Source organism: Gymnodraco acuticeps, unplaced genomic scaffold (assembly GCF_902827175.1).
Source record: "Gymnodraco acuticeps unplaced genomic scaffold, fGymAcu1.1, whole genome shotgun sequence".
Classification (NCBI taxonomy): Eukaryota; Metazoa; Chordata; class Actinopteri; order Perciformes; family Bathydraconidae; genus Gymnodraco; species Gymnodraco acuticeps.
In genome coordinates this window covers 3646020-3672324 of record NW_022990947.1, presented here as the reverse complement: position 1 = coordinate 3672324, position 26305 = coordinate 3646020, and the positions used below count along the sequence as shown (strand labels likewise).

The window sequence follows — 26305 nt, the reverse complement described above, 5'->3', positions numbered from 1 at the left end:
GAGCATTTATAAGTTCAGTCATACTTCCATGAGGAAGGATAAGGCACTAGTTCACTTTAACCATGTTTTTTTTAATGTCTTGAATCTAAATATATTTCTGTTTCCAATGTGGATTCTGAAAGCCTCCACCAGTTATCTGTAATGGATCTAAAAGATTTGTATCAATGTCCTAATGTGTCCAACCCAGAAAGTCAAAGACCACTCCAGTTACAAAAAAACACATTTATTGTCTAGATATTTCAATCATTTTAGATTAGCTAGCATTAAGACCATTTAGTATTTCTCCTGATTAGACGTTTCTTTTCCATGTAAAAGATGTACAAAAACAGTTTGTTATTTCTAAAGCATGTCCTGTAAGAAAAAAACATATATATACACATTTTTACAAACATTCAACAGAGAAGAAACTGAAAAAAAAACCAAACACAAGGTCATGACATTAATGAGTTTCAAATGTCTGCAACTCCTTCCTGAAGCTGAAATATAACTGAATCTCTCTCTGTAGATCCATCTGGACAAATAATTGATTGTTGCTTGTTATCCTCAATTTTGTAAAGACAAAACATGACAGTTGTACTTTTCAAGGCAATTTCACAAGTGTACCACATTCAAGAAAATTAACAGAAACAGTATTAAAAGAAAAAAAAAGGCAATTCTGTTTTTGAGATGGTTTTTTTGTGAGGATGGTAGCCAGGACTTTCCACTTGTTTGAACACAAGGTTAATTCACTTGTCAAGAGGATCTTCTTGGAAGTAGTTGGTCCCTGTTTATGAAGCGTGGTCAACCATCCATACAGTAAGACATCATGTGTTTGAAAGAGTGATAAAGGCAGGGGGGTCATAATGTTTTAAATTAATGGGGCATTTTACATTATCTTTTCCTTTTAATCATTATAGACTCAACCAATGAACCTATGGTGAAAGGGAACACAGGCAATTTAACTGCAGCAGGGGGTCAATAAAAAATATCAATTTGATTTGTAAATCAAACAGGAGACAAATTATCAATTCTGAGGGTCTGAAATGTTTCCTGGTCAATTCAGTAATAGTTGGAGTAAAGTTGGGGCCGTCATGTGCATCTGATGAAACACTGTGGTTCTCCTAAAAGCATAACAAAGTCGATCAATGCAATTTGAGGATTTATTAAATCGACTTAACTGTTTTGCACTAATTGCCCTCTGTAGCAACATGCTTGAAAGCTTATTTTGTTTGTAAGCTATTTATTTTGTGTATGGTGGTGGCGTCTAAAATGGGTAAGAATGAAAACATACTTTGCCTCATGAGGTTTAAAATAACCCTTCACAAAAAACAATTGATTGTAAAAGACTGATGTTAGACAGGTCAGCGGGTTCAGTGTGTTTAAACAGTGATGGTGTGTGTGCCCAGCATGTAGGTGGACAGCTTCCTCCACAGTGCAGTTTAGTGAGTGAGGTCTCTCTGACAGAAACAGTTCTTTTCAGACAGTGTAGGCGTATCCAAACAGCAAACTGAGGTTCTAATGTCAAAGCGGAGAGATGAACCGGCTGTGAGAGAGGTCTGTTTGCAGCAAAATACAAACCAACATGTTCTGTCCTCCTCCGTCTCTCTATTTCGGTCCACATTCTACTCTTTCCGTCTGCCATTTGTTTCCATATTCAAGCATCTGTTTTGAGTGTTCATTCTAGGGTCTCTGCCCGCTGTCGTCACACAGAATCAAGTGTTCAAAAATCTAAAGGTCAGTGCCGTGTTCTCCAGAGAGCTGGTCCCAGTCACAACAATGCATTTGGTTCAGTGATTGTTTGGTCCCTGTAACTGATTCCAGTGCAGCGTGTAGCAGAAAGCAGCAGAGACGATAACATCCAAATAGTTCCTCTCCTTCCATTAAACACCCAGCTGCTCCAGTTCATTCCCAGCTGATATGGAGTCATGTTTACATACACAACAGATATGTGCGTGTAAAATGTTTGTCTCCTTTCTGCGTCTCCTCAGCAGTTGCAACAGTAAACAGAATGTGCCATCGAGGTCACTCATGTTTATGATTTCCACTTGAAAATGTATAGAAACATATCGGATGTGTTGGAAAGAACAAATGTCCTTGCTCTCTTTTTCCGTAGTTTTAGTAGATGACCTCGTAAACAGTGGCCTTCTTGTCCCCTGAACCAGTGACGATGTATTTGTCGTCCACAGATATGTCACAGCTTAACACCGAGGAAGATTCTTTAGACTGAGGAGAGAGAAGGATACATAGAACGGGTAAAAAGGTTAGTCACAAATGAAGAAAGAAAAAGACTATTCCCTGCTTGACTGTTTGAAATACAGTACTAAAGGTTTTACAACTCTAAAAATGTAAAGCTATACTCTTAGTGGAATCAATATTGCTGAATGATTAAAAAGATCAATAGCTATCACAACAAGTTTAATAGCGTTGTTACAGGGATACAGTAAATGAGACAGGATGGGTTTCCACACTAAAAGTTATATTCTAATGCATAATACAAACAGCAGGCATGTTTGTAACTTTCACTGGTCAAAGTAGAAAATGCTTTTTAAGGACAACACACACCGGTATGGTTTCAAGTTATATATTGCACTGAATGCTTTGCTGGTGGAAGGCTTTTCATCTCCTTAATAAATTAATAAATGGTGTGATGAATGTACCAACCTGGAATATGCTGGCTCCATAGGGTGTTCTCCACGCATTCAGCAGGTTGTCCTTTCCTGTGCTCACAAACCATTTACCTGGGTAGAGAAAAACACATTAGCACTACCACAATATCGCAGGGGGAATAGAATAGAAATAATGAATTTCCTGCCTTCCTCTAGCACCAATTTCAACTTGTAATTTTAAAAGATGGTTTTCAAGAAATACTTTATCCACAACATTATGATTTTTTCATCAAATACTCAGACCGTGTGACTTTGAGGACTCTTAGAAAACTTTTTCCTCCAAAGTAAACAAAGATTCCAAAAACAGAGAAAGTAATGACATCCAGAAACTGTTTGTGCAGGAGTGTGTAAACGTAGTGTCTGGGTAAATGAGACTAGGATCATAATGCACAAGTTGTGTGAGAATTTTACAAACATATGTTTTGATATCGTTTTAATGTATTGAAACTCAAGGCCCATTTCCCTTTAATTCATTAAGACTTCTCTCTGTTTATTTGATTCGCCAAAGAGACAAAACGTTTTTTTACACAGGGAGAGTAATTGGTTCACTAATCGTCATTTTGTAGATGAAGTATTCCTTTCAGGTAGACTACAAAGCCATACAAAATGTATAAAACGAGAGCTAAATCGACTGAGATCCAGACAGCCAGTTGCTTACCACAGGAGGCAAACTGCAGGGAGAGCACACAGCTCTCATGCAGGTGGAGCTGGTATTTGTCAGGCTTGGTGACATGAAGGACCTCCACGTTGCTGCTCTCCATCCCCACCGCAAGCCACTCTCCTGTCGGACAGTAGCCGAGAGAGAAGATCTGGACACAAGAGACAGGAAATGTTACATTGGAACGGCTGCTGACATTTAATTCAGTCTTTCTGGAGACACTCATTTAAATGTTTGAAAGAGTAATTAAATAGAGATATGAGTGTGTACCTGCGATGTGAAGTCATGCTGCTGCAGCTGCCGTCCCTCTCTCAGATCCCAGGAGCGAACGGTGTTATCGAGGCCTCCAGTCCACAGCTTGGTGCCGTCGTTGGAGATGTCAATACAGCTGGCTCCATCTGTGTGGCCCTGGAACTGCCTGCAGTATACACACATACTTTCTCAGTTAAATAAATAAATAAATGTTTGAAAAAAGTCATACTGAGGAGGAGAGATTGCTTGGGCCATTGTTAACATCAAAGACTACCAAAATGTGAATCTCTAAGAATATTTGTATCAGCATCCAAACAGCCAGGGCTGAGAGTGTGGTTATAAAGGAGGGTCCAAAGTGTGGATGATGGGTGAATGGAGAACAAACTCAGACTGAAGATCTCTCTTACCTAACCAGTGTCTGGTTGTGTAAATCCCAGACTGCAATGTTTCCGTCGCTGCAGCAGGAGAAGCAGACCTTGGAGTCGGGGCTGATGGCCAGAGCGTAGCATGCCGGCGCTGATGATGTTAACTCCGCTTTAATCCTAGGAGTGGGCGTGGCCAAATCCCAGATTGACAGCGTGCTCGCCTCACCTCCCACTATCAGCGTCCGACCATCAGGCAGGAGACGACAAGAGCGGATGTAATTGTCTCGGTTCTGGGGTGGCAGACAAAAAAGTTTATATATTTAATGTTTTGCATAAAGAAAAGTCATTACAATCGTCAATTTTTTGTTAATACTTTTGATCAAAAAGGTTTCTCTCTCCGAGTCGATAAAGGCTGATAAACTTAGTCCCAGACCAAACAAATTATCTCTCATCATTACCAGATGAAAATCACAGGTAAACAATTAGGAATGCAGTTTTGCTTTGGCAAGTTCCCCTGACTGTGCTCATTACTGATGGATCAGTGGCTTCCATGGTCACCGTTAGAAGAGCCAATCAACACTGCCCAACATAAACAAATAAACAACCCAACCCACCAACAACAAACTGTGTTTTATAGTAGCACAATCTTCCCGAGACCAACTGTGTTTGACAGCGAGAGAGTGACAGAAAATGAATATACAAATGTTTTTTTAAGAAAACATTTCTTTTTTTTGTCTACAATATTGCATGTCAAGGTTGTCTCGTGTTAGTTATGGAAAACCAGGTTTAAATTAACATATTTGGTCATACTTGTTGCCTTTCAAAGGACATGCACCATGACTGAAGAAATGATAGTTGTTCTCGCTCCAAAAAGCTACTTTATACAGTATTATATATATACACTCACCAGACAGTCCAACTGCGACACTGGACTCTTGTTTCCGGGGTGACTAATGTCCCAGACCTTGACGCAACCCTTCCCTCCTGTGTAAACGTGTCGGGTGGGGTTACTGATGGTAACGGCGCACACCACCTCTCCATGGTTCAGTGTGTTGATCTGACGGGCGTGGCGAGGAATCCCTGGGCCAACCAAAGCATCCGGGGGGAAAGGTACCGGCTGCATCTGGCCATCCGCTGCCACGTGAAAAGAATAAGCCCTAAAAACACAAAGAAGGAGGAGGAGGAGAGACGGTTATACATGATGGAAAGATGAAAGAGATGGATAATAACAGAATACAGTGTAAAATAAAAAGAGACAAGAAAGCTGTGCCTGAGAGGAGGTTTACATAAAGGTTCATCCATGTGGCTTCAGGCAATAAGTCATCAAACTAACAAGCAACTGCAAACTAGCGCTTCACAATATTGGAAAATACTGACGTTGCATTTTTCCTTGATATATATTGCAACTTGAAAAAATACAGGAATAACAACAGTAAAAAAATGTGGCTTCATTTAAAAGTAAAATCTATCTGATACACTTTAAAGTGACATTAAGAAGCTAGCTTTTGTGCTCCATTAAACTTTAAAGTGTATTAGTCGAACAGATATGAAGGGTGTTGACATGAGCCACACCCACAAAGCAAAGTTAACGAGTTGGGCTCAGTGTTTAAAGACTGATTGGTCGAGTTGTGGACATCATCGTAGAGCAATGACACACAGAAGACATTAAGTCCACACAGCAGGTCCTGCGATGCGACCATGCTGGATGGATGTATGGTGCAGCCCTACCACATTCACACTTACGGTTTTCCGCCAGGGATTCCTGACAGACTGGGAGGCATTCGCATGTGAGAATGAGGATCAAAACCAACCTTGAGAAGAGAACACAGACATGTTATGATCACAGTGCAAACACACACCCATTGGCAATTGCAAAATGCTCACAGGTCAATATTAACCCGTGACACACACACACACACACACACACACACACACACACACACACACACACACACACACACACACACACACACACACACACACACACACACACACACACACACACACACACACACACACACACACACACACCACACACACACACACACACACACACACACACACACACACACACACACACACACACACACACACACACACACACACACACACACACACACACACACACACACACACACACACACACACACACACACACACACACACACACACACACACACACACACACACACACACACACACACACACACACACACACACACACACACACACACACACACACACACACACACACACACACACACACACACACACGTTGCCCAGAAACAGCTGTGAGTCTACTAAACCTATTTAAACAGCGTAATGAACACTATGCAAATACAGTCAAGAGAAATGAGGTGATTGAACGAAATGCAAACCAGCACTGTATACATACTGAAATAATCGCACAGATGAGAGAAAATACAGCTGTGTAACTATTGACACTTTCCAGTAATCAAACATAACCCCACCTCTAAACTTCCTGATCTTTTAATCTGCTAAAACATTAATATGAAGTAAATGTAATTCTGATTTTTAGTTATTTGAGTTCTAAAAAGGTAGATGAAGGAAAGAAAGGAAGGTGAAATGCATGTATCAGTCACTTTCCTGGAAGAAACTCAGTATGTAGACAAAATATGAACTAAACTGAAATAAAAGTTCATAAAGCAGAAAGGATGGCAAGGACACATGAAAATCTCTAACACACTGAACTTTTCCTCTCGGTGGAATAAGGTCAATCGTAAAAAAATGGAAAGATAAACCATACAACCGCTGTAAATCTGCCTTGAGCAGGTTACATGGTTTCATGGCTGAGATGGGAGCACTGTGCATACAACAACTGTTGCCCGGGTGCCTGAGTGTGAACAGGAAATAGGAAGCGACTGTTGAACACACTTATAAGCCAAGACGAAGGCCAAAGCAGAATGCATGACTTGAAAATCAACTCGTCTTGTCTCACCTTTACCATGCAACTTCACAGAGGTATGATATATCTTGAGTTCCTGCCAAAGCATGCTCCAGTGAAAACTGACTTCAAACTTAATACCTTTTAAATAATGATTTTGTTTTTCAGACTTGTACTTCATCTCTAAAAAAAGTTGTACTTTTATTGTTGTGTTTAAATATGTCCCTGTACACCAGTGGTTCTCAAAGTGGGGGGCGCAGAGGCATGACAGGGGGGCGCGAGAGACCAGGGGGGAAAATGGTTATTAAAATAAAATAAAAAAAAAATAATAATAATAATCATATTTTGAAAAATTATTGATTGAAAATAATATAATACAGTACAGTACTATTACGTCTGGTTCTCTGTGTTTCATTAAAGCTCGGCTCTGTGTGTGTGTGTGTGTGTGTGTGTGTGTGTGTGTGTGTGTGTGTGTGTGTGTGTGTGTGTGTGTGTGTGTGTGTGTGTGTGTGTGTGTGTGTGGAACGAGCCATTTTGTGTGCACTCACTCATAGAGAGAGAGAGAGCGCACCGGTACCGGAGATCGTAGTTGTTAGCTTCTGGTGCTAGCGAGCTACGCTAACGGATATACTGTAAGGAGTTTTTTCAACAACAAAGTGGAGGAGAGTCCTCTCCTGTCAGACTGAGAGACTCAGTGAGCTAAAGGACTCTCAGTGTTATCTCAGTGGGTCTCAAACGTTTTGGTCACCATTAATGTAAACAATTATTTCCGAGGCACACGTTTATATGATCATTATAGTTATAAAAAAATAAGAGAATAAATGAAAAACAGGTATGAAATACTATATGACAGTAAAACAAGAATAAAGTTTAAAAAGGTGATTTGTAAAATATCCATAAAGAAGTAGTAAATCTGTTTCCAGTTCTGTTTCAAATGGGTGTTGAGAGATGTCCATAGATCTCTTCATTTTGCTCTCAAAGTGCACCAGATTGATGCTTTTAACTTCAATATTTAAAAATCTTCCCTGGGGAGCTTGCCCCCGGACTCCCCTATGTGAGGTCCACACATCACCTATAAAAATAGCACTTTAACCCTGCTTACACCTATATGCCGTGAGCTGATTATCGAGCCTTCATTGTAACAGTCGCGGGTACAGTACACTGTGTATATGCATGGGGAATGTTGCAGTAGAAAATTCCACTGTAGCGACCGGTACATTAATGGGAAACCCTAAATGTTTGAGCACCCTCTATGAAACGTCAAGCTACCCCACAGCACCCCAAAATAAATCTCTGGCGCCGCCACTGAGCCTGACTATTTGTGTTGGGGGGGGCCCGACTTTTTTTTTTCTCCAAAGGGGGGGCTTGACAGAAAAAGTTTGAGAACCACTACTGTACACCAACAGAACAAAGACAATCTCACAATATTTCATGCAGCTAACAGAAAATCTATTTTTTATTATCATTTATTATTTAACTAAACCACAAATCATTTTCACTCACCATGGGTGAGCGGCCGTACGCTGCCACAGCGGCCGCAGCTGCAGCACTCATCTGAGGGGACATGTTGTGCAGTCCAGCAGCGTAGGCCGCGGCTCCGGCTGCTCCTGCCAGCTCCCCGTTCATCGCCGCTGCGTGGGGCAACATACCAAACGCACCCGGGTACGGGCCGGGTACAGCAAGAGGGGTCCTCAAACCTGCAGCTGAGGAGGAGAGGGGAGGGACAGACACATTAAATACAGGTAACAACCCCAATGATCCCATCACAAGTGGACGCCCTTAAGCATGTCTGTGACAATTCTTCAGGGTTCTTACACCGTTTCCAAAGTCAAATTAAAGCACTTTTCAAGCAAGGATTTCCAGCACCTGTACGAACCCTGATTCTTGTCCATACAGATGTATCTACTTACTCTAGATTCCAATTCTTTCCTTGGCTATGGTGCAAAGTGAACTCCAGCATTAGGTATTTCCGACCGTAATTGAGATTATTTGCAGGATCAGATGATGAGGTGATTAGATTTATAAACAACATCATTTTAGAAGCAAGCTAAAAGAACTACATCATTTAACCAAGACCTTTTGACTCTTAACAGTGAGGCTGAATTTTCCTAGAGGCAATTCAGAAAACAATACTTATTGCCTTCTGGCGAAGATAAGCACATGAAATAACACAACCTATCATATCATTAATTTACAAACTTTTCTACTAGACTTACTGGCTGGATGTGGCATCTCCATGGACGGGGGTTTTGATAGACTGGGCCGGATTCCAGGGGTGGAGCTGGGACCAGGGGTGGAGTCACCTCTCGGTGTGGGCGTGCTTGACTTTAACCCAGGTGTGCCTGCCTTGTCTCGCTGCCACAAAGAGAGAGACATTTAGAAACAAACAAGAAATGTAACTACTGACACATGTTTCCTCCTATCAATCAATTCATCTTTCTTCTATTCAACTATCTGCGGAGACAGCTGAAAGTGGGTCTTGTCCATTCCTACCATTGCCATCTCTTTGGACTTGAGGGAGGAGGAGCTGGCTGAGGACGCAGTAGAGGCTGGACTACTGGGGTCTTTCTTGAGAAGACGGGCTTTATCATGGCCATTTTCTCTTGGGGAGGGGATAGGTGTGCCGCGAGGGGAGGCTGGATCCTGGTGGAGGGACAAAGATTCAGTTAACTACCTGAAAACATAAGCACTGCACTAAATGATGATAGCAACAATCCCATGGACAACTGTGAATATATTGTGGTTCATTTAAAAGAAACCATTCCCCACAGACAACTGTAATACCTATACATTCATCCTACAGGAAACAACCACAATGACAAATATTAAAACATACTGACCTCATTCGATACATCCACCACTAAATTATCATCGCTTTTCTCCCCGTCGCTGTCCTGCAAACCACAACAATCAGTTAGCAGGAGGTTACAAGAGTTAGCAATTAAATATTCAAGTTGAAAAAATACCAACTGAAACATACACTAACATTTGATGTGTGATTTTGTGTGCAATAACTAAAAAATTGTTTGCAAATCAACACAGATAAATATTGTTTTTCTTACATCCCTTTGCACAAACAAACATACAGTCAGAAAAAAGAAATCTTACATAGTGGCTCGAGTCCTTGTCCTCCACCTTGCGTTTCTTGGAGTCATTTTGAAAATCGGGTCCGTTTCGTCGCTTATCTGAGTTCCTGAGACTTTCTGGCAGCGATGAGTTACTCTGCAGATGAAAGCAGAGAGGAGAGTAGAAGGAGAGTAGAAGGAGAGCAGAAGGAGAGCAGAGGAAATAAGAAAATAGATAAAGAAGAAAATAGTTTGGAGGGAAAAAAAGAGATTTTTTTGCAGAGGTGAGACAATTTTGCCATTTATAGTTCAGGTTGTGCTGTGTTGGGCATATTTCATGAACTCTCTAAACCACCTGATCCATCTACCACTAATTACAGCAGCTTTTCAGTCGGGTTAGAAAAACAGACTCTTACTTGCAAACAGGTTAATAGTTCACAGTAGCATGAATTAAGCAGCACTAACACTCCAACAGAAACCCCTTTTCTCACTTGACCAGAGCCAGTCCCACACACGCCTCTGAAGCTGACGATTACATTAAGTGGCTCTTAAAATCTATCAGTACTCCCTCTCATGGCTCAGTCAGTGTGTGTGTGTGTGTGTGTGTACGTACGTGCGTGTGTGTGTGTGTGCGTGCGTGTGTAAATGACTGCAAAAGCCTGTGTGTGAGTGTGTAACTAAATGCATGTGTGTATTACTTGCATAACACTCATGCATCCCTCTACACACACGTGCACACAAGTGCACGCTCCCAAAAACACACACGTGCACACACACACACACACACAGCTCCCCCCTCTGGCCTCCTGACCAACGGATCCTATTGTTAATGGATTAAAGCTTCATGTTGAGTCCATTATAGTCTCAGCCTGTCAATGAAATGTGCATCCAACATACACAAACACACATGCGCGTGCACACATCTAGGGACGAGCGCTTGGGCTCTGAGGGGGGGGAAAGGGTAAATGAAGGAGGAATAGCAGAGAAGAGCAGGGGAGGAGGGTGAGAAAAAGTGGGAGAGGGAGGGGATGAGATTAGAGGACAGAGAGCATGAGGGAGGGGGTGAGTGTGGAGGAGAAGAAAGGGTGACAAGAGACGAGGGAGGGAACGAGAGGGGTGGGGGGGTTGAAAATCTGTATTCTGCCAAAGGCCCCCTTCCTTCACGCCCTTCCCTCTTCCTCCCTCCCTCCCCCCCTTCATTGAAAGGTTTTAGTGAGCCGAGCACAGGAGCACTGACCCGCAAAACATAAGCAATTTCCCCCCTCCGTCTCTCCCCTGATCGCTTTTAGCATAGTCTCTCCCACACACACACAAGCTCAGTGTCATATGACTGCTACCCCCCCTCCCCCCCTCCCTTTCCCAAGCCCTCCCCTCTCAGTGGTGGTGATATTAAACACAATGAGAGTCTTTAAGCGCGGGATCAGGGGCGGTGGAAGGGGGGAGAAGGGGGTAATCTGCTCACTGAGGTGTTAAATAGGCACAACAATGCAGGCTAGGCTGGAGGAGTGTGTGTCTGTGTGTGTTTGTGTGTGCGCCTGCGTGGGTGTGTGTGCGTGACCATGCTAAAAAGCTCATTTGGAGGAGAAAAGAAACCTAACAGTTCAGAGCAGATCTAGGGCAGAACTAAACAGGCAGGCCAAAGCTCTGCCCAAGAGATCCCTAAACACACACACACACACAATAATATACAACTTAAGGATGAAAGCTATTTGGGAGAGAAACCGAGGTAAAAACCAAACAAAAGAACAGCAAAGGGCTTTTATGCATAAGGAGAAAGTGGAGTCACTGCAGGGGCAATGAAAGTAATACCATTAAAATGAATGGAGAAAAAGGCATGCCTCAGCAACAGGTGCAGTTCACCTGATATATTAGTTTGAAGTGCAAGTCTTACTTTTTATGTGGATACATTTGCTCTTTACATACTATAGAGCAGGGATTAAACTCTGTAAATATTTTTTTTTTAGGACTTTACTTTGTAATCTACAGAGCCAAAATTGTTTCATTATAACTTTGCACTGCAACATTTAATGCAACATTTAGACTAAATGTTGTTAACTTAGAGCAGACGGTGTATATGTTTCTCCGGTTTGAGTAAAGCTTTCTGATCCCATAGACGTCTATCAACTGAGCTAAAACAAACTAATCTCACTGTTGAGATTAAGTCAAACTGAATGCAAAATGCATCAAAGAACAAAGTCAAACTCCCCAAAACTGAAGTATCTCAATCAGAGAGACAGGAAGATACACTGAGTGCTTTGTCAGAACAGTAAACATTGCTACAGAAAGAGGGAGTACTTACTGTGCCGGGCTCTCGGTCTATTGCAATTGGAAATGTGTACATGGGGTAGAGGTCATAGAGTTGGGTGTTCAGCAGAGCAGAAAACAAAAGAAAGAAAGGAAGCATAATGAGTTATAAATGGAAAGTGTACATTTAATAATATCTTTAAACAAGAAGATCCAAAAGTTCACACAGACATAATGAGTTAGAAGCAGTCCATTTATAATAATGTGAAATACTAAGTAAAAACAAAAAATCGTTGAGAAACATCATTTTTAAATTGCAGTTTTAATGAAATGGATGTTGGATTAAAAGCGATTCGTATTAAATCATTTTGTTATTCACAAATTTCCAGGCCAGCCACCACTTTGTGTTTCATGTGGTGTTTCTGTTGGGGGGGGTTGTTCGTTCACCTCTCAGGTGCTCGGGTCCTGAAGGGTGCATGTCTGCTCCGGACATGTGGGGCTTTTTATCACCCATTTCTTTTCCCAACATGTGTGGAGGAACACCACCAAGTGCTCCAGATAGAGCCAGGAGACCAGCTGAACCCCCCAGCTGAGAGGGGTGCAGGCCAGCAGGGTGAGGGGTGAGGGGCACGGGGGCACCACCGTGGTGTTGGGATAGGTGTTGCTGCTTAGACACAGGGAGAAAAGAGGAGAAAGAAATGTGTGGTTAGAGGAAGAAAAGTTTCAGTTACAGTTGAGTAGGTTTGCCCAACTTTACGTAGATTCACTTAGAATTAAAGTGGTGCTTTTGTATAATTCTTGTGCAAGAAACTAAGAGTCACAAGTGTGGATTCAATTTACTAATTGATTAGTTGAACAAATCAAGTGTTTGTCGACACAGAATTTATTTTCTTCCTTTCTTCCGTTCTTACTGTTTGATCTTTCTTGGTGTTGTAGGCTTAACTTGAAATATCAGAATCAGAATTTCTTTATTCTTCCAACAGCGGGGAAATGTACCATACATCTAAACTAAAAAGGTTTACCACAAAAATGAAGCAGTACAGTTTATTTTCAAGACTTACAAATATTAGATGATGAGCTCACTGGAAATTAAAAACATGTTCACATTTTTAATAGATGCCACCATGCACACACTGGAATGAACAAGGCTTAAAAATGTTGTACTGTAGCTGCCTTAGGTCCAAGCCACACGAGGACGATAACGGTCATATCCGCTTCAGTTCTCTATCATATAGACGGTCCGGCCACACGAGGCCGACATGGAAACGCATAAAACGATAACGATAACGGGTCCCAAGGTGGTTAGATCTGTGAACTAAATGGCAACCGGCTACGTGCTCACTGCTTTTGTAGCAGGAGTACAGCGCCACTTACAGGCCCGGCATATGTACTACAGCGTCTCCAGCGCTTTCGAGCGGTCTCGTGTGAACGGACACGTTTCTGGTGCCTATTGCGTGTGGACGGAAGACTTTTTTGAATCTTAAATCTCAAATGTCAGTGAATGACACTGAGCCGCCAATAGGTAAAGAATCAATAGCACTCTGTATCTAATTAATAGAGATTTATGACCCTATTAAAGTCTTCAACAGATGGGACTGTTCCTTCAGTGTCTGGGTTCAAACCACCTCAACAAGCTGCTGCAGTATACAAGTTGGTGAACACATATTCTCCCCCCACACACACCGACACACACTCTCCCCTCCCTCTGGGGTCAAACACTGAACAATACTGACAGCTGGGATCACAGCCCAGAGCCTGAGGATGTGGTGGGAGAAGCAGGGGGGAGGGAGACAGGGAGGAAAAGGAGGAATGACGGAGAAGTGGAAGGCAAGGGGGGTGCGAGCTGAGAGCCCCAGCTGCTGCCTGCACTGTCAGGTCGGCTGAGGGAGTGAGGCGGCTGAGGAGAGAGAGGAGAGGAGAAAGAGAGAAGAGGGTCAGAGAGAGAGTTTGGCTGGCAGCCCTGCTCTCTCTTTCACACCAAATCAGGCGCTCGTCTGAGCGTGAAATGCCTTTGTGTTCCAAAACATCATTATTGCCTCCTCAGACAGTAGCCGCGGGAATCCAAGCTCACTGATTCGCCACGGGGAAGGGAGGAGGAAGGAGAGGAGGTGGAGGAAAAGGGGGGCACAGGAGGCAACTCAGCAGGGATGGAAGGAGTGCTGAAGGTCAAACCGACTTTTATCTCACCTAATTGACTAACCCACTCCTCCTCTCCTGAGCCCCCGCCTTCTCTTTTTCTCTCTATCCATCCTTCACTCTTTGCGTCCTGCCCCGATGAATGAAAGCAAAACAACGAAACAGTCTTTTAGCCTCAACCCCCATGCCTGCCTGTACACACACACACAATTTCCAAAGTTGGCTCGCTTGCCCAACAATCAAACATAAACACACCCGCACGTCACACTCGGTCTCACTAACATGCATACACAGAGTCTAGATAAACAAGGCAGGCACACACACCCTCACTCAACCATCCTGCCTGTTGTTTTCTAGGGATAACAGAAATGCACGCTCTGCTTCCCCCAGACGCACACACCAACAGATGCAAAAACACACACACATGGATACACAAACAAGACCCCCGATGGGAGTAAATGGAGGGGAAGTATTGGTGGAGGCTAGGGGAACCTGGTTTGTCATGGGATGTTAGTGTGAGCTGGTGCGTGTGCATGCATGTGTTGTGTGTGCGTGTGCATGTGTGTATGCAGAGGTAGGGGCAACACGCTTCATTACACTCATTTAACTCACAAACGGGGTGAATGACAGGCTGGCGTGGGAGATGGGAGGAGTGGGTGAAGAGGGGAGTGTAAGGGCAACGCCGTGACCCCCCCTTTTACAAACACTGAAATCCTGCAATTAAGACTCAAACAGCAACTGCCAAATTCATCTCCCCCATCACACACATAGACCCCCATCAGTCCAAGCCAACTATAAAGCCCACCTCACATTTAACTCTTCAAACCCACTGCCACTGTATTTGCTAAGCCAAAGCTATGAGGAACCCCACCACGTCCACCCCCCCTTTTCCCACATTCCCCTTCAGCTCAACCCCCTGGCCTCACCTTCCCGCCAGTCAATCCCCTATGACTGCTATAAAGTATTCTGAGCTAGCCCCCCACCCAAAAAGATACCACCAACAGCTCCTCTCTGCCTCACTTTTAACCTAGGCATCATCGCCAAGGCGGAGTAAGAAGTTCATGTTTTTGTAACTTTTTCTCGCACTCCAATACCTTCACAGCTCGAGCCTGAATAGCTTGCCATGCTGCTTGATTCATCAAAGGCTGAGGACAGCTTTTCAATAAACACATCTCATCAGTTAACCCACTGATTAATATCCTCTGTACTCTGCTCGTTCACCAAGAAAAACATCAGTTCAATCTATCAGTTTTATTTTCCAGACCCTTAGTCCATAAAAAGAGAAACTATCTGCATCCTTGGAGTTTCATTTTCCTACCAACCCTTTCATTGGTCCTGTATTCAGTATAGGCCCATGACCTTGAGATTGGTTTAGTGAATGAGGAATTTAAAATAACTTAATTCCTTTTAAATGTCAGCCATATGACTACGATGTAAAGTCCATGTTAGTTAAGTACCCAACAAGTGCCAATATTTACGTTTTAGTAGGGATTTTGAATGTTTCAGGTTAAATCAGGCCAACTAAAATACAACTCGAAATGTTGGCTTAACAAACCGCAAACGACAAATCTACTCATTGTGTCTTTAAGTAAGAGGTAAGTAAAAAGGGTATACACACTGTAGGTGGAAGGCCTGGCAGTCCACGTACCCGATGACAGCATTGAGCTCTGCCATGGTCACCTTGTTTGGCTCGCTCCACAGCTTGGACCACCTGCGTTGTGATTGCTAGAGCAAACATACAATGTTCATGAAGACCAAATGTAAAAAGGTGGATTATATCAGAACATCTAGTAGAAACAACGAGTGTATAAATAGCATTAAAATAACAAACAGTCTGTGGCTCAAAGTCACACGTACTTACCTCCTGTGAGAGGGAAGGGAATGACTTGTGCACAGATGGTGTTTAGTCTCTTGGCAATCTCAGTCTGATGTCGGGAGAGAAGAAGAGACACACGGAAACAAATAGAGACTTAATTGTTAATAACATAATTACATTAATTGGGAAAGACAGCTGTTCACCAACACCAATACAAGCGCACACACTGGACACACACACACACACACACACACACACACACACACACACACACATCAGTGGGAGCTCAAGTTTCTCTTGCCTGTTGTTTTTATTTTCTCTCTCTCTATCCTCTGTGCTCTTGTGCCTCTTCCCATCAGCACTTCGACATAATCTCATCAGCGACTAACTTAATTTGCTCTCCCCCAGTATCCATGCCAACACATCCGCCTGCCCCCCAACCCCCCGGAGGTGGCAACAATTGTCTGAAACCAGATACCCCCACAGTGGCATCAAATCAGATAAGGGGAGTCATATTACACATCACCCAATCAAATTGATACGAAGGAGGCCAGGGTGAAGAGGGAATTGGAGAAGCTATGAAATGTAGTAATGGCTCTTCAGACACACACACATCTCACATCAATAGATACATTGACACACTCGCTGGATGTGAAAGCTACAGGGGTTTGTTGCCGTCATGTAAAATCATATGAAAATAACGTCTCCAAGTGATCATAAAGATATTTGGAATCCCACAGCGAACATCAGACCCAACCGTTACTTCACCTGGTTTAGAAATAACTGACTACTATGGCAAGTTTCCCCCTTTTACAGTAATGATTTAAAGAACTTCCTCTTTCAAAGTGACTTCCGATGAATACACTGTTCAAGTTCCCTACTTGCTTAACTAGGTCTCAATTTTTAAAGTTCTTCTTGCCTTCCTGCCATCCCTTTGTCATGAAAAGGTCATTAAGGCCATTTTCTGATGAATGATGGGTTCAATCATTTCTGAAAATCTAACATTGTGGTGACGCCCCTCTTGTTGCAGTAGCATAATTACTTTCATTGGAGCTCCTCACTCACACACACATTTATCAGCTCACCAAACAACTGACCCCGCCACAGTTCAGCCAATTATGTACTTGGAAGAGCTAAATAAAGTATTAGCCAATTAGATTATTAGTATCTAAATAAACAAGTAACTGCTTCAACCTGAACCTATGGTACCAAAAAAGGATATTATAATAATGTAACAGGTTGGTTAAATATGTTGCCAAGTAAAACTGAGTAAAGCAAGAAGAAAAAATAGTCTTCTTGTTATGAAGACTAAACACGATAAATAATTGACTCTTTGTCCAGAATCAAAGAGAATATGAGATAAAATAGAACATGTCTAGAAATGAATTGATCATCTGAAAAATTAAAAGACTCATTCACACATCTGGGTTAAAACACTAGGACTTGTACTATCCGCACAATGTTAAGAGATATCTATGAATAACTGCACACTTGTTCGAGTGAAACGTTTCTATACACATAACCCCACAACAGGGTGCTGGTGACAAGAGTGGTGACAAGTGGTGTTGAATACATTATGTGAAATGTTACCACAAACATGTCACTTGATAAAGACAGCAGACAGTCAGAAGCTGTCCTTTAAAGTCTGGTGATAAAATAAAAAAGGACAAAACTACGTTGCACCAAGGAAAGTAAGTTTCTTTCAACATAATTAAGTATGGGATAATCCACTCCTTATAATTCATTCCCAAGCTTTTATCAGCGGTTTGTAGCATAATGTGTGTCCGTAAAAAGTGTGTGAGAGAGCCACAAAGATGAATGCACTCGGAGCAAATAAGTTGTTGGCAAATGTTGCATAGAAAAAAAGATATTGCTCAAGTTATTAAATGTTCAGTGTCTCATGTACACACACTTCTGAATAGATTCTGGCGCCTCTGATAATCAGATGGAGGCGTCTGCTGGAGGCATGGATTGTGAGTGTACCCCGTCCTAGTGCTTTTAATGTGTGGAGACTAGGGATGTTAAGATTTACATCGGTGCACCGGCTTAAACTTTCAAAATGCGAGTGCACCGGTTGAAAGAGTGCACATCGGCTATAGTTTCGGTTTAACTCGCGATGCATCGATTGTAGCGTCTTTGCATCAGTAAAAAAAAGATTCATTCATATAATATCCTCTCATCCTGTCAGCACTCAGCAGAGACGATCTTTGGTCTTTGCTTCGCCACTACGGAGGCCAAAAGTCACAGTTATCAACAAACATGGAAGTCGAGGAGAAAGAGAAACACAGCGCACCGAAAAATACCTACAATCAAATCGTTTGGCAACACTTCGATTTTTCAAGAAAGACTTGAAAAATCGCTCGCAAATTGTAAACGATGCCGTGCCGCTTTAAAGTACACAAGTAGTATGTGGAACTTAGCGACGCACATAAAGAAGCGACATGGGGTCTGCGGCTGAAAAGAGAAACCTGAAAGTTAGACATATGAGTTAAATCACTCAGTGAGGTGTTATATCAGAGAGAGTGGGGTTTAGATTACAGCAGCCTGTGACTGCCAATAATAGTTGAAATGTCTTCCTTACAATTGTAAGCAGTTATGAAATACCTGTTTGTGAAAGGTTATTTGTATTTGTTATTGTTCATATAGAAACCACTGCTTTCTGCTCACTGGTGAGTTAGCCTATGAATGAGTGTTAAGCACATCAGACTGGCAGTTGTATGTGCATTGCACTATGGTAGTTGTTATTTGCACATTGTTAATCCTGGGCAATGCATCCTTAAATTGTTTAATTGTGAGGTGTTATAAAATTGCACTGTACTCTGGAACACTACTACAAAGAACTTGTGAAAAGGTACAAAAAAAACGGCATAATGTGCAGTACTAGTAGAGAGAACCAAATATGTGAAGCACTTTTTTGTTAATTTATGATATGCTGCATTTAAGGAATAAAACGAAATCCTCTGTCGTACCATATTGAATTGTATCATTATTTTGCATTGTGTTGAATCTCACCGAATCGCATAACGTTGAATCAAATCCTATCGAAGTGTATCGCAACAGGGGTGAATCGTATCGCCCGGTGCTTCAAGCATATCGTTAATGTATCGTATGGTTGGCAACATATCGAGATGCGCATCGCATCGGCCTCAGTGATGGAGATGCACATCCCTAGTGACGCAGGACGCATACCTATCAACTTCACTGTAACTCAATCACATAATATCCAACTTATTAGATGCCTACAAAGCTCTTACTAAGGAGCTATTTCAGGCAGACTATAGGCGCATTTCACACCAAGTAATTTCCCCAGGAATAGTTCCCGGAACTTTTATTTCCTGGAACTATCTAGTAAATCGCGTTCACACCAGAATAAGTCCCAGAGGGAGAGCTAGCTGACGTCACTTTCTTCTTCTGCTTTGGGTTTACTGGCAGGCCGCAAACAACTTCACGGCGTATACTGCCACTTGAAGTCCCCGGCCGGAAGTCCCCAGAGTTGGGGACTGGCTCCCAGCAGCTTCTACTGAAGCCTTCCGAGTAAATCGCCAGAAGCGCCGACACCTCCTCATCTCCACCGCTCCCATGTTTTATTTTGTGTTGCCATAAGTTAGTCTCTCTCCGTTGGTGCGCAGGGCTAATGCTAATAATGCTAATGCGAGCAAATAAAATGGCGGCTTCACAAAAACTTTTAAAGAGTTTTACGGGGCGCGGTTTGCAATTCGCTCAGCCAATCAGAAATTGGAACCTTAGAACAGGGACTTGTGAAAAGGTGCGCAAAAAAAAGTTCTAGTTCCAGATCTTTTTGGTGTGAACGCAAAATCCCAGGAACTATCGGAACTATTCCCGGGAAAAGTACTCCGGTGTGAAAGCGCCTTATACCTGCAAGTCCATTCTCAGAATCCTAGGTTGTAAGCCTATAATTAGCCTTGTATAATGGCTCACCAATTAGGTCGTCTGAGAATAGTCTGACCAACTACTATCAGGTCAGCTCGGCTAATCTAACTAAGCTAACTGACCAAACTAACAAGGATCAAACAAATAAGGCCGTAAATACCCAAAGCTGCAATCACCAAGTGATCATGACAAGTCACAACAAAACTCTCCACCCCTAACACACTGCTCTTATCAGTAACTGGATTAAAATATTGGAGAAATGCTATATTGCACAATCCACAAATATAGTTGACAGTGGGTAAACAAAAATTGAAGTTTCAGAGAGAAGATGCAAGTGTGCACACATCATGTGACAACAGAGAAAAGGGTTGCCATTACACATATAATTGGAGCATGACTGCCACACACACACACCTCGTCAGCAGGAGGTGGGTTGTTCTGTATCCTCCGTACCCCCCAACCCACAGAAGCTTGTTGCTCTGACAACTGCAGCCCCAAGCTAATGACCTCCCCTGGAGCGTGTGTGTGTGTGTGTGCCCGCGTTCCCTCACAATGACAGAACAGTAGCTTCACATGGACATAAAACCAAAAAGGAGCCAAGAAAAAAAAGAAAAGAATCAAGGGTGGGGGTGTAGTACAATGAAGAGGAGACAAGTAAGGCAAAAAGAAAGGGAGAGAACTTGGGTTATAAAGATGGGAGAGAAACACAAGAGTAGATAGAGCACATGAGGGGAAAACTAATGGGGGGAGGGGGGGGGGAGTGTGAGAAAGTCAGAGACGCATCCCCACTCCTCTGTGAAGCAACCAGGCCAATCCACCTCCAATTTCCTCTGGTCGGACTGGTCGATAGCTGTGGTAATTACTGGTAAACGCTCTGAGCCCTGCACCTCTCCTGTGGAGAAATGTGTGTGTGTGCATGAGGAGGAGGGTGAGAGATTTTGCACATCATCCATTTGTCTAGACACTTAATCGTGAAAGATGTTTACCTTTCAATGAGGCTGTGTATGTATGTGCTCATGCATAAACATGTTTGATTTCCTGTGTTTGTGTGTACAGGACAGGATGTGTCAAATTGTCCTTGCCTTAGATTACAACAGGTATGGGTCCTTCTTGTATTTTGTGTTTGCACACTTGTGCATCTGCACTACTAAAGTGTGTGTTGGTGTGTTTTAGCTCCACTGTCTCTCCTCTGCCGGCTTCACCATGATCGATTCCTCTGCCCTCCCCAGCCCTGCCCCTCTAATGTAATAAAGCAGGCCGCTCCCCTAGACAGCACCAATCAATCTACAGAGCCATTCATCCTGCCTCGGGGCCCAGCCGGCCGGCCCTAACTGGGGAAATGGAGACAGAGCCCCATCGATCAAGAATAAACACACATCCACACACACACCCGGGCATACAGTAAAACACACACACACACAGACACAAACGAATGAACGCAAAAAATGCATTTGTGCACACACAAGGACACGTCAACAGGCACAAACACCAAATACATCAAAACCCTGCCATCAGAGAGAAAGAGGGAGGGAAGAAGAGAGAGAAGAAAGACAAACAGGAAGAATCAGAGAGTAGACAAGAGGCAGACATATAAGCATCCATACCTGTTTGTGCATTTCAATGTTGAGGCCATAAGACATCTCATAGTACTGGGGAGGAAAGAGAGTCAAGTTAGTGAAAGGAACTCTGAACCTTTCAAATTAAAAGCCTAAGCAACTGAGACGATGTGTCTCAGTGTCTCAATGCGTCCTTGGAACCACAAAGGCACGCTGATCTTCTCATTCTCAAAGAGTAATCAAAATGCTTTTTAAAAAGGACCCTGCATCTGAATGAAATGTGTTTAGAAAAGCAAAGTAGATAGCAATGTTGGCAAACTGCTGTCTTATATACTTTTTGTTTGTTTCTGTGTCAGACAGCAAAGGCTTTTACCCCACACTAACCCTTATTTGTTTCAGGTTGAATGGCTGTCAAAGTAAACTGTTATTTTACATAAGACAGAAGGGACATGTTCAGATATTTATCTTGTCAACCTAGTGAATTGTTACATTTGCTGAAATATTGGAGCTTAATTTAATGAAGATAAAAAAACTCCCTAATAAATTGCAAAGTTGTAGAACAGTCTAATCATGCACTCTAAAAGTCCTTTTTAAACATTCTTGTTGGTGTGTGTTTTTCTTTCGTAATATGCATGTTCCATTTGTTCAGACAATTATACAATATTATCTAGGTAATAGGTTTAGAGTTAGGAAGTTATGAAAGTTCAAAATTAGTTTCTTGGGACACAGTATCCCCCTCAAAGACGAATTATCTCACCATGACATAGTGTCTCTGCATCTCCGTCTTCTCACTGGCCAGCTTCTCACACTCCATCTTGAGACTGAAACAACACCACCAATACAACATTTACTTTGAGAAAAACTGAGAACTTTTTAAGTAAAGCCAATTTTATCCAATTCAACAGAGGCCCGCCAGCGTAAACCAGCACCTCACTTTCCCAAATTGAGAATGTATATACAGTATAGATACATATAATTATCAGCCTTTGTGGGTGGTTATTTAGTTGTTCAATTTAGATGTTTCTGTACAAACAAGCTTTATTGCTAATAAAAGAATATCAGTATGTATAATTTTTCTGAAACATTTACTCAAAAGAAGAACAAACAGTAAGGGATGTGAATCTTTCAACTGATAACTAGCAATGTTAAAGCATACAACTTTGAATACAGTTTATCAGATTCATTTTCTCACTGAAAAAAGAACTCACAAATGCAAAAAAAACAAAGCCAGGCACGGGGTAGGAAGTGAAACGGAGAAGGTGGTTCTTCCTGTCTTGTTATGAAAAGTAGTAGTATCTGTTGGCTGAACAATGATCTGTGTATGTGTAAATCAGGATGTGAAAAAAGCGCCTGTTTATAGGTCAATAGCATACAACTGTTACGGCCAACCCCACCACGATAACACAGAAACATTTAAAGTAGCACACACACATCAAGCAGAGGAAAACTGCACCCATGCTCAGGCAGTCTTTTCCTTACACACATAGAGGAAAATAAGGAGTGATTTATGAAACGCTGAGCCCACACGCCACCCTCTGGCTCTCACCCATCACCAAGACTTAGACCTACCGCAGTGTAAGCGCTAACACTGATGCCTGGGTCTGCTGCATGTGTGTACACTTTTGTGTGTAATCCAGGTTTATGGGTTAGTATGAGGCCAAAGCTGGGGTTTTGTTCATTATGGTAGGGGGGGTGACTGTGGTTAGGGTGAGGTTTAATGCTATAGGGTAGAGGAGAACAAAAAAAGCCATAATGTTTGTTGACCATAAAGACAGAGTAGCCTTAACTGTGAATGTGTGTGTTTATTCTACCCACCTGTGGTACTGTGCCTGAAGAAACTGGAACTCCTCCTTGATGCGGTCCAGTGATTCTGGGATGGTGAACTTGAAGGGCTGGCCTGGAGCCTGGTGGGGCGTCTGACACACACACACACACACACAGGATTATTATTATCATATTGCATCATTATGTGGCCTACAATGTTCGTTTGATCCTCTCCAGGCTCACATGTAGTGTCAAAGTCAACAGCTTTTTAATGATAGCAGTTATTAAACAAACACTACTATCAATCCCATGCTGCTTCAAGGGGTAGATACACAGCCCAATTAACAAGAATAAAGAGCCTGATGTAAGCATGTGCTTAGCCGGTAGGCAGTTAAAAGTAAGACAACAAAGAGGTAACGATATCTCCCTGGCTGTGCACCGCCGGTTACAGCCAGGTGAACAACTGTGAAAGTAGGAAGGGTCTTACCGGGTGTCGCCCCTGGGGAAACATAGTTATCTCCTGGAGGATGCAACGGTTTCCTTCTTTAAACCCCGCTTCTTCGAGGGATCAAATTAGGGCACAGTGAGGATATGGGGGGCTCCGGATCAAGGAGACGAATCCATCCGCCGCTATTATCGGGACCAAGTGTCATTAATTTCAAACAAAACCGACAGCCCCCACCGCTCCCTGCGAGTTCACGGAGCGTTTAATGTGAATCCCTGCTCCTCGCTGTGTTTCGGTCGCTGTTTCTCCTCCGCTCCACCGGCAGTGTGGTCGTAAATCAACCGGAAAAACACGGGAAACGGCTCATTAGCTGGAGGCAGCTAAAGGGAGGGGGAGGAGGGAATGAACCAGGTGAGAAATGATAGGGCTGGAGCCACCCCAGTTTGTTGTGTGTAGTATCCGGGGTATTCCGAGTACAGCGAGACAAATAAACAAATAAGCAGAAAGTCAAGCGAGTAGACCCTCCACAGACAGCCGCAAACTCCCGGCTCTCCTGCAGAGCATCAGCAACAAATCCTCACAAGTTAATTGCAGTGAAGAGTTCCCACTTGACTCGCGGCGGTCGCTCGTTGGCGGTTGAACAGTCAACAAAAACAGAAATATTCACTTCCCCACTCAGTTAGATGCGTCCAAATAGGTTTCACAAAAAAGAGGAAGATGTAGTTAGTTTAATAACAACTACTCTCACAGCGGCGGCAGCAGTCCACAGTCTAGCTCTGCTTTACCTCAATGGCAACTTTCTCACGCGGTTTCACGCTCCCCAGCTAACCGAAACTGTAGACCCGCCCACAAAACGGATCTGGACCAATCAGAGATGCCGCTCCACGTGGGGATAGTGATGTAGATTACAGAACTGACCAATAGCCGCTCTGTAAAGTGCCCCGAGTCTGTTGACCTGGTTGAGCAACGCATATTCTGACCAATCAGGACGTAGCAAGGAGCTGCCGTTCTGGAGGCGCGCAGGGCGGGCAGTGTGGTGTGTGAAGGCAAGTCTCACCTGTCAATCAAAGTAACGTGGGCTCAGGAGGAGCGGGATTGAAGATGTGCTCGTGCATGTACACGTGCCCACGCACATGCACGCCGATACACAATCGAATCATTCCCTCACACACACACACACACACACACCACACACACACACACACACCACACACACACACACACACACACACACACACGCACACAACACACACCCACACATAAACACACACACAAAATACTTTATGTCTTTAGTAGCTGCTGTGAACCTTCCTAACAAGTGTCAAGGAAAATCAACTCACTGTTCTCTCTCTTTTCCTCTTCTTTCTGTCTTTGTAATACTACAGCCTGTATAGTGTGCAAATTAATTTCGTAGGGCTCACTTTGTTTTACATCTCTAAGAAAATAAATGTATTCATGCTGCTCATTTGTTGCTGGATAAATGTTTTAGCCATTAAGTGCAGTTTTCACCTATTCAGTCTGTAGGGTGATAGCTCACAGGGATAAACCCATAACCCAATATTTTCATAGTAAATTGGGAGGTCCTGGTACAAGTTGATGTCACTTAATAAATTAATGCTGCATTTGTCTAATTGAAAATTACACTTCAAGCTAAAGAAAAACAACTTGCCTGGGGAAATCCTTACTTGCAGTTATAATGTAATGGTAAATAATGGCATGTTGGCATCCAAGAACATCACACGTGTGCATGAATATAATGGCACTAAGCCAATGTCAACACACAGAAGGTTTTTCAAGCTGTGAGCTCTTCTTCAGGCAGCATCAAGACGCTTATGTTGATGTTTGTCTAGAAAGTATAACTAATAAGTGGTGACATCACAATTACCAGCCAAGCCGATGTAAATACCAACAATTATTTGGGATTCGACACATTAAACACATACTGTAAATATCCAGGGATAGTGTTTTACTGTATTACAATTATTTCAATAATAATGTTTATAATAAGTAAGTTTGCCGATATCACAAGAGAGCAGAGTTAACCATAAGCCAGATGGTAGTTCATTATACATAAACTCTATACACAGAACTGTTGAGTCAAGTCCAATTAATTGATATGTCCTATTATTACAAATTATGAGATTGACTATTATGAGATCTTCCCTTGCAGATATCCCCCCCAAAAAAACACCTTTAACAAGAGGAATAAAATGTATGAAACCTCAAAAAGTGCTCCTCTTATCACGTCTAAGTACCGCTCGCTCACTGTGAAAACCCCTCAGCCCCGCGCTGACCTGTGATTGGCTTAGAGAGCTCAACCCCCGACCCCTGACCTCTGACCTCTAACCTCTGCATCGGCTGATCCAGTCCATATGAGAGACTCCTGACTGTGACCAGCCATGACCTTTTTCCCAGCTCTCACGAACAGACACACACACACACACACACACACACACATAAACATACAAAAACACAGGTGTTATTCGGTGGGTGGTACTGTTAATCACAGATCACAGTGGCTTGCACGTACAAGTGTGTGTGTGTGTGTGTGTGTGTGTGTGTG

General features: G+C 42.8%; 1 protein-coding gene across 2 annotated transcripts; it reads right to left on the bottom strand.

Annotated features, from left to right (window-relative positions):
* Positions 1-202: 202 nt before the first annotated feature.
* Positions 203-24519, bottom strand: LOC117558621 (transducin-like enhancer protein 1). 2 transcript variants are annotated; one of them, XM_034234911.1, is made up of 20 exons: positions 23785-24519; positions 23349-23449; positions 22291-22354; positions 21582-21626; positions 16132-16195; positions 15889-15995; positions 12582-12798; positions 12190-12206; positions 9934-10047; positions 9666-9719; positions 9319-9468; positions 9042-9180; positions 8329-8528; positions 5664-5731; positions 4828-5077; positions 3963-4210; positions 3574-3721; positions 3304-3454; positions 2641-2717; positions 203-2202 (listed from the first exon to the last, which is right to left on the bottom strand). In XM_034234911.1, exons 1-20 carry the CDS (start codon positions 23806-23808, stop codon positions 2095-2097), a joined length of 2346 nt encoding a protein of 781 aa, XP_034090802.1. In that variant the 5' UTR covers positions 23809-24519; the 3' UTR covers positions 203-2094. The 2 variants fall into 2 exon arrangements, with proteins under 2 accessions (XP_034090802.1, XP_034090801.1); XM_034234910.1 differs by lacking the exons at positions 16132-16195; positions 21582-21626; positions 22291-22354; positions 23349-23449; positions 23785-24519 and having other exon boundaries at positions 12582-12799; positions 15919-15984.
* Positions 24520-26305: the final 1786 nt, after the last annotated feature.

Excerpts from the sequence above, each read along its gene's own strand:
- LOC117558621 (XM_034234911.1), bottom strand. The coding sequence starts at position 23,808 with ATGTTTCCCCAGGGGCGACACCCG. Across the intron at positions 15,996-16,131 it reads TCCCTTCCCTCTCACAGGAG|CAATCACAACGCAGGTGGTC; the intron begins GTAAGTACGTGT and ends TGTTTGCTCTAG. Across the intron at positions 5,732-8,328 it reads CGTACGGCCGCTCACCCATG|GTTGGTTTTGATCCTCATTC; the intron begins GTGAGTGAAAAT and ends TCTCTTCTCAAG.